The following is an 8,532-nucleotide window of genomic DNA, read 5'->3' on the forward strand; positions in this document are numbered from 1 at the left end:
TGCTCTGCGCCGCGTTATTGGTTACGCAGTGTTCTCCTGGGAGTTACATTACTCTTAGCAACGTTGACAAATCCCTTTGTCTATCACGGGGTTTCAACAGTGCGTAGAACAAGTGCATATCCATATGTATCAGCAAAGCGTTCTTCATCTGCGGCCCATAGGGGCGCGTCAGTCGAGAATTGTTCGAACCTGCAATTGTGCATCACTGTTTCGGAGGCTATGCAAAGTGTTGCGTTGTTGTACCGTCCGCCACAAGTGACGCTAGCGACCGAGAACATTTTAAAATGAAAGAAGGAAAGAGTGTGGCAGCTGTATTTCTTCTCATGCGGCAGGCATCTTTCTAGAGGAGGCGTTGGTCCGGACAACTTTCTCCTCCGCGCGTGCGTGTCGTTCTTGATACGCCGGGACGTAAGGCGCGGTTTATGAACTTTTTCAAGAGCATCGGAGCGGTGCGGGCTATTTCAAACTTGCCTACTGAAATAACTTTTGCGACGTTGACGCTGAGGCTTAGAACGATCCTTCGCGCTTGTTTGTTCTTGTCGAAATGGGCGTATTCAGATACAATTTTCTGACCCACGCCAATTTTTTTTTTTCGTTTTCTTTTTCAGTCCCTCCCATTTCAGATCAGTTTAACTTCCATACAGTCCCATTTTTGATGATAATGCTAAAACAAAGGTTTCAGCCCAATTTATCCCATTTCAAGGGAGTTCGTATTCCAAAATGGGTGAAAAAAGCGCACATAACATGCTTGAAACACCCTTATGGGCTTATTTTTGTTTACAGTGTAAAGCACGCGGTAAGAGAAGGGGGCATTTTGTTATGGTTAGGATTGTGTTTAAAAAATTGCATCTTTAGTTACGAAAGAACAATTCACAATTTGCATTAAAAAACGGCAGTGTTTATAAAGCATTTACAACAGGTTTTGTTGGTTTGCAGTCATAATACTTGTAAAGAATGACACCATATACCATGGCGATGTTATTTCGAGTGCACTTCCTTCCTGACAGCTATCCACATCGAACAATTCAGTGATCGTCACGTGGCTCCGCCGTGCGAACATAATATGAAATCATAGGAAGCGACCGATATAGCGCGTGGCGACGCGCGAGACGGTACACGTACCATAGCGATCGTGATAAAAAGAGCGCAGCCACCACCGGCCGCCATTTTGACGTTCGTCAACCGGAGGAGCTGCACCTACGTGTTCGACTTAGGGACGCTTCTGTCATCTAAGCTGGTGACGAAGACGACAAAGATGGAACGTTCAGCTAAACAGCAGCAAGCGGCGCAGGTGAAGGGCGGCAAGACTGTGGTTTTACGAGCCGCTTCGACAGTGAGTGCCATCGACGGTGCCAAGAAGCGCCGTCGCCGCCACCGTGAGAGCTACAGCCGTTACATCTGCAAGGTACTTAAGCAAGTTTACATTTACACTGGAATATCGGACAAAGCAATGGCCATCATGAACAGCTTCATGGCCGACATCTTGGACCGTATCGGCGAAGAGGCAGCCAAGCTTTGCATCTGTTCTCAGCGCAGCACTATCACTGTGCGTGATATACAGTTCGTGACGCGGCTGTTGCTGCCCGGTGAGCTGGCCCGCAATGCTGTCTCTGAGGGAACCAAAGCAGTCAGCAGGTACACGTCCTCGTAGCCGGGTTTACAGCCACCAGCGCCGCAGCAGTAGGCAGCCTGCTGTACGTGTTGCACCTTCCAGGCAAACTGCCGACGCGGAGTGTGCTTGTTGTGGACGACACTCGGTGAACTTTTTTTTTTGTGGAAAGTGTTTTTTTGTTCTGTCTTTGGCAATGTTTATCTTGGTAATAAATGAATGCAGGCAGTGAGCTGTTAGTTTTTTTAAAGGAGTGTTATATCGATGCGGTTGTGGGTGGTGTGAAAAAAATTTTAAATAGCAAAGAATCCAAAAGCATCCAGAAGAAACGTCACCTGATGCTCGGGGTACCTTAAGTAAAGCGAACTTTTGTTTAAGTTTTCACCGCTTAGATCATGTCCAGCGTTACCCTTGATGCAACGCTTGTTTGTCGACGTATTACGATAGCACAGGCGGATAGTGGAAAGAAAATAAAAAAGTGCATGACAGGACGTGCACGGACGCACAGATCGGAGAACAAACCAAAATAACAAAATAACACAGTGGAAACTTTCTACCACCAGTGCTGGTAGAAACATCATGAGAGAGCTTGGAGTTTGCCCGAAAGAGATCGATACTAGTTACTGCAGCGTTCCTCGAGAACAGAGAGAGCGTATTATCGTGGCGCTCATACCTCGGAATGTCCACCCTGAATACAATGTAGGCAGATGACAGGCTAGGGCGAAAGCCCTCCTGGAGAGTGCCCACGCACATGCCCGGAGTTGCTGCTTCGTTGACGCTGCACGGTACCTAAGCCGAAAAGCATTCGTTGCAGTCACTGTTGATCATGATGGCATTGTTACGGTATCCTCATCGGTCTGGACCACAACAGCCGAGGTTGCCGAACAGGTTGCAATAGCCTTGGCCCCGCTGTACGATGGGAGAACAACAATATAGAGTGACTCGAGATCAGCAGTCCAGGCATTCGGTTGGGCCACCATCTCGGAATCAGCCTTTTGGATCCTGTGAAATAAAGAGGTACAACAACACACAATCATCTGTTTGATATGATATGTGGGGTTTAACGTCCCAAAGCCACCATATGATTATGAGAGACGCCGTAGTGGAGGTCTCCGGAAATTTCGACCACCTGGCGTTTTTTAACGTGCACCCAAATCTGAGCACACGGGCCTACAACCTTTCCGCCTTCATCGGAAATGCAGCCGCCACAGCCGGGATTTGAACAATCGACCCGCGGGTCAGAAGCCGAGTACCTTAGCGAATAGACCACCGCGTCGGGGCACAATCATCTGGTTGCCAGCGCACATGGGACAGATCGAGGGCGCTCCATCCAACCTCAACGAGAAGGCCCACAGAGCTGCGTGAGGGGTCATAGACAACGTAGCAACTGAACGGCGTGTTGATGAGGTTCTGGACAACAAAGATCCTCCAACGACGTACAATAAACTTTGCAAGAGCTTGTATCTCAGGAGGCGAAAGTATTCGCCACCGCCCAGTAAACTGAACAGGCCTCAGGCGTTGACACTCAGACACCTGCAGGACGGGGCATATCCCAGTCTTGCACTCTTGCACAATATTTACCCTGAAATTCAGACGTCAAACACTTGCGCACATTTCTAAGACTTTGCCAGCTTAGATCATATGCTCTGGTGGTGCCCTGCGTTACAGGCTGAAAACGTTACAGCGTCAAAGTGGGAGGCTGCACTACGCAGTACGAATTTAAGGACGCTGCTATGGGCAGTCGAACGGGCCCACTACGTTGCGGACAGGTTAGACCCATCTGTCCATCGCGGGAGCGGCCTGATACGTGCTAGTTCACGCCCTGAAGAACATTAATAAAGTTGTTCAATACCAAATCTTACAGTGGAACCTCCATCGCCCATTCGATCATAGTTTCACCGACGCTCTCAGTCAGTTTGATGGTTCATCGATGGCCCGTTGCCTACTGATATTGTTCGGAACGGGACATGCCTTCACTCATTGGCGTGTGCTTAGTAGACCGCAGAGCTTCCCCTTTAAGAAGTATATATTTTTACGAGCTAGGGACCAATCCGGTTCTTGTATGAAGTTGCAGGTGTGGGACCTTTGCCTTGGCGTGCCGTGGGACACACAATCGAAGTTCTGACACCCGCGCTTTCTGACGAAATTCATTCACGCCAGGGTACATTCCCTTTTGGCCGGACACGCTCACGGAGAAGGTGGGAAAGAATCTCGAAGAGAAAGAAGGCAGAAATATACCCCTGTAACTTAGGCACCCGAGAACACCATTAAAGTCTCTCGTCCTTACGACAAGGCAGACGCGGTCCATGTCACACGGCCACCCTTACGCAAATGAAGGTAAACAGAGCATGTCGCAAAGATCGTTCGACGATCTCCCTTTGCAACGGGACGAGTTACTCTCGTCCCCGGTATCTGCAGGTCAGAAAAAAATTTCGAACGCTTAATGTCCGCAATAAGAACAATAATACAGTTTGGCAGTATCAAATGTTCTTTTGTTGCAGTACTCATTCATAATGTGTTTTTTACACATTTATATATATGCCAAACTTTAGTGCAGCCACACCGACGCCCTTCACAGGATGCTTCGTTAGTCGGGCTGGGTTTCGAACGCTTAATGCCCGCAATAAGAACAATAATACATTTTGGCAATATCAAAAGTTCTTTTGTTGCAGTACTCATTCATAATGTGTTTTTTTTACACATTTATATATACGCCGAACTTTAGTGCAGCCACACCGACGCCCTTCACAGGATGCTTCGTGAGTCGAGCTGGGTTCCGCCATTTAAAAATATTTTGACCGCGCGTGCGGTTGTTTTCATCACCGTGTTTGCATATGCCCATGAGAGGAATGACTGACAGCGCTGCATCATCATCATCTGCTTTGACGGATGCAGGTTTAGGTAGCAGAACGAGACCTAATTCAAGGGTAACTTCAGGGCTACAAAACCAACTAGTCGTAATGCAAGGCGCAATTGTAAACAAACATAGCATTAGGCACAATGTGACGAACGTCACTGCCAGCGTAACTGCATTTCGCAAATGCGTTTTCATTTGAAATAATTTTAATGCTTTGTTCACTTCGGCCCTACTTAATATTGTGTTTTTGTGAAAACCGCATAACGAAGAATAACACACACAAAAAAACAACTAGAAATAAAATAGGATACTCTGCGAAAATGAAACAGCACTGGCTGAGCCCCCTCGCGGCTACTATTACAGCCTTGTCATTGCTGTGTGACACTGTCACAACTCCATCTCCGTCAAACTGCCTAGGGGAGATTTACGTTGACGAAATATAACAGAGTTCGATGGTGACCGTGTGACAGGGGTATTAGCCTGCAACTCGTTGGCCGGTCACAACCCAAGCTGAAAAACGTGCAACAATGCCAGGATGGAAAACCAAGCGGGAGAATTTTTTGGAGGCGTATGCACTGGCTCGTCTACTGCCCATAGATATCGGGGCGCCTGCGGCGAAGTCGACTGGTAACCACCGTCGCCTCAACCAAAAACGGCATTCCGCTGCTGCAGTGCGAGGGGCTCGCGCTACCTGATCGGCATACTAGCTATGCCATTTCCGCTCCTCGTGTTCGCAGCACACGCGGGTGCGCTCACATATCCAAGGATAAGAAAAGTGAACGTACCGGAAATCACGTACGCCACTCGTCGCTTGCCGGTGTACGTACATCAGACTGCTTGGTGTATTCTCCTACCTCCTGAGTTGCAGACGATGACCACCTTCTACACCATATAATGGCGATGGTCTAGATGAGCGGGTACATGCCCCACCGCGGTTCTCTAGTGGCTAAGGTACTCGGATGCTTACCCGTAGGTTGCGGAAATGAATCCCGGCTGCGGCGGCTGCATTTTCGAAGGAGGCGAAAATGCTGTAGGCCTATGTGCTCAGGTTTGGGTGCACGTTAAAGAACTCCAGGTGGTTTAAATTTCCGGAGCCCCCACCACTAGGGCGTCTCTCATAATCATATGGTGGTTTCAGCACGTTACACCCAACATATCAATCATGGAGCTTCGCACGGCAACAATAGCTGTGCACTTTGGTTCCAATACACAAACCAGCCACTTATTGTCACTAAATATGGACTGTGTCAGTTTGTTTTTGCTTCTTTTTATCGTGAAAGAATAGTTCAGTACACGAGGGCATCATCTGTCTATTTCCTGAAATAAACGTTATGCAAATGGCAGATGCAAAGACGTGCCTGAAATAGTTGTTTCATACAGTCTTGTATATCCTCTCAGTAAGAGAAATTTTCTCCCGATAAATGAAAACTTGTGCTGAATTTTACCTAAGTTTTCTCGTTAAATTTAAGGTAACTAAGCTTTATATACGTTCCTTAACGATATGTATTTGGGAACTTTGCATTTGAACTTTCTCGAGGTAGCCGTATCACATTCAACAACAACAGTTGTGCCCCGATAGCTTTCGCGCCCGAAACAGCGCACCTGCTAACGTCGTGTCGTATACTAACACAATGAAATGCGTTTTTCCCTTCAGGTACATTAGGTTGCTGCATTGGCGTAAATATTAAAAAAATCCGTAGAGCGCGCGGTAAGAGAAGGGGGCATTTTGTTATGGTCAGCATTGTGTTTAAACAATTGTATTTTTAATTACGCATTAACAATTCACGCTTTGCAATAAAAAACGGCACTGTTTATAAAGCATTTACAACAGGTTTTGTTGGTTTGCAGTCATAATACCTGTAAATAATGACACCTTATACCGCGGCGATGTTCTTTCGAGTGCACTTCCTCCCTGACAGCTATCCACATCGAACAATTCAGTACTTGTCATGTGGCTCCGCCGTGCGAACATAATATGAAGTCATATGAAGTGACCGAGTTAGCGCGTGGCGACGCGCGAGACAGTACACGTACCGCACCGATCGTAATAAAAAGAGCGTAGCCACCACCGGCCGCCATTCCGACATTCGGCAATCGGAGAAGCTGCACCTACGTGTTCGACTTAGCGACGCTTATGTCATTTAAGCTGGTGACGAAGACGACAAAGATGGAACCTTCAGCTAAACAGCAGCAAGCGGCGCAGGCCAAGGGCGGCAAGACTGCGGTTTTACGATCTGCTTCGACAGTGAGTGCCATCGACGGTGCGAAGAAGCGCCGTCGCCGCCGCCGTGAGAGCTACAGCCTTTACATCTTCAAGGTACTCAAGCAAGTTCACCCTGACACTGGAATATCGGAGAAAGCAATGGGCATCATGAACAGCTTCATGGCCGACATCTTGGACCGTATCGGCGAAGAGGCAGCGAAGCTTTCCATCTGTTCTCAGCGCAGCACTATCACTGCGCGTGAGATACAGACCGTGACGCGGCTGCTGCTGCCCGGTGAGCTGGCCCGCCATGCTGTCTCTGAGGGAACCAAAGCAGTCAGCAGGTACACGTCCTCGCAGGCGGGTTTACCACCACCGGCACCGCAGCAGTAGGCAGCCCTGCTGTACGTGTCGCCCCTTCTAGGCAAACTGCCGACGTGGAGTGTGCTCGTTGTGGACCACACTCGGTGAACTTTTTTTTGTGGAGAGTGTTTTTTTTTCTGTCTTGGGCAACATGTATCTTGGTAATAGATGAATGCAGGCAGTGAACTGTTAGTTTTTTTAAAGGCGTGTTTTATCGATGCGGTTATAGGTGGTGTGAAAATTTTTTTAAATAGCAAAGAAGCCAAAAGCATTCAGAAGAAACGTCACCTGATGCTCGGGGCACCTTAAGTAAAGCGAGCTTTTGTTTAAATTTTTACCGCTTAGATGATGTCCAGCGTTACCGTTAATGCAACGCTTGTTTGTCGTCGTATTACGATAGCACATGCGGATAGTGGAAAGAAAATGAGAAAGTGCGTGACAGGACGTTGTTATGCCTGCGAGTCTACATCGAACGTCCATGCCTCTGAAAAAGGCAATCTGTGTCAAGGCCAGCACGCGATCCCGCCTGGCGCGAACAACTCAACGGCGTCATTACGCGGCGGCGCCTCTCTGTCGCGCGATGCGCAGCGAGCCACCTCAGCCAACGACCCCGTTGCAGCAATAGGCGCCTTTCTGTCTGGCGAGTCTTGCGCAATGCGTGGCGACGTCACTCGTCCTTGGGTGCAGGCACGTGTAGTGCAGCGGCTCCGGATTTGATAAGAATGACGCGGCCCAGCGACGACCCCATTTGACGATTCTGACCTCACGACCAGCGGCGCTTCTGGTTGGACATTTGGTTACTCAAAGAATCCACCCGGTGCATATAAAAAAAGCCCTGCGGCGCGTCGTGAGCAGGAGACCTATGTGTTAGAGAGGAAAGCTCGGTTCTTCGGGTCTCTAAGCTGCCGGCCCCAGTTCCGAATTTGTAACGCCTCTGTATATATGCTGTACATAAATCTTGTTTAACTCACCGTCGTCTCGTCTGCTCGTCTATCAGCACCGCGCAGAAGCAGTTGGGAGCTGAGAAAGCTACGCCACCATACGACTGGTGACCGTGTCGGCGGAGATCGGAGCAGTGGCGCCTTCGGGACCGTGTTGGCGTTGCCGTCTTTCGTAACAGGGGTTGCAGCGGTGAGATTTCGTGGCGCCCTTCGTAACGTCGTCGGAGGCAACGTTACTAGATTATTTTCAGTTGTAAAACTGGCCGGCGCTGCCCGGAACCGCCACCGATCTTTCTCTCTGTGGCGCTGCAGTCGCAACCGGCTCGGTTGCCGGGGCGCTCGCAGGCGGTTTCGCTTATGCGCCGCAGTAGCCGGCGCATTCGGTGCCCCGGTCTCCGGCGTTTCTTGTTGGCGCGGTCGTTTTCAGAAGTGCTGAATGAGCGATGCCGTTCGAGTGGCACATTTAGTGATTTTCCAGCGACTGTATTTCATTGCTGTGGGCCTCTGCATGTGAGGCTGAGGCCGACAATGCCGACCTGCTTCGTTCCCGGGTGTACCA

The 8,532-nt window shown here is 49.1% G+C and overlaps 2 protein-coding genes across 2 annotated transcripts; both read left to right on the top strand.

The window, feature by feature from the left end:
• Positions 1-1,178: 1,178 nt before the first annotated feature.
• LOC119182206 (histone H2B 1/2) lies at positions 1,179-1,841 on the top strand. The gene has a single exon (XM_037433282.2). The coding sequence runs from the start codon at positions 1,256-1,258 to the stop codon at positions 1,649-1,651; it is 396 nt and encodes a 131-aa protein (XP_037289179.2). The 5' UTR covers positions 1,179-1,255; the 3' UTR covers positions 1,652-1,841.
• Positions 1,842-6,563: 4,722 nt separating this feature from the next.
• LOC142777128 (histone H2B 1/2-like) lies at positions 6,564-7,087 on the top strand. The gene has a single exon (XM_075881462.1). It carries the CDS (start codon positions 6,601-6,603, stop codon positions 7,060-7,062), a length of 462 nt encoding a protein of 153 aa, XP_075737577.1. The 5' UTR covers positions 6,564-6,600; the 3' UTR covers positions 7,063-7,087.
• The last annotated feature ends 1,445 nt before the right edge of the window (positions 7,088-8,532 follow it).

This window comes from Rhipicephalus microplus, chromosome X (assembly GCF_043290135.1).
Source record: "Rhipicephalus microplus isolate Deutch F79 chromosome X, USDA_Rmic, whole genome shotgun sequence".
Lineage (NCBI taxonomy): Eukaryota > Metazoa > Arthropoda > Arachnida > Ixodida > Ixodidae > Rhipicephalus > Rhipicephalus microplus.

What these genes read in the sequence shown, in the direction of transcription:
- LOC119182206 (XM_037433282.2), top strand. Translation starts at nt 1,256, where the DNA reads ATGGAACGTTCAGCTAAACAGCAGCAAGCGGCGCAGGTGAAGGGCGGC.
- LOC142777128 (XM_075881462.1), top strand. Translation starts at nt 6,601, where the DNA reads ATGTCATTTAAGCTGGTGACGAAGACGACAAAGATGGAACCTTCAGCT.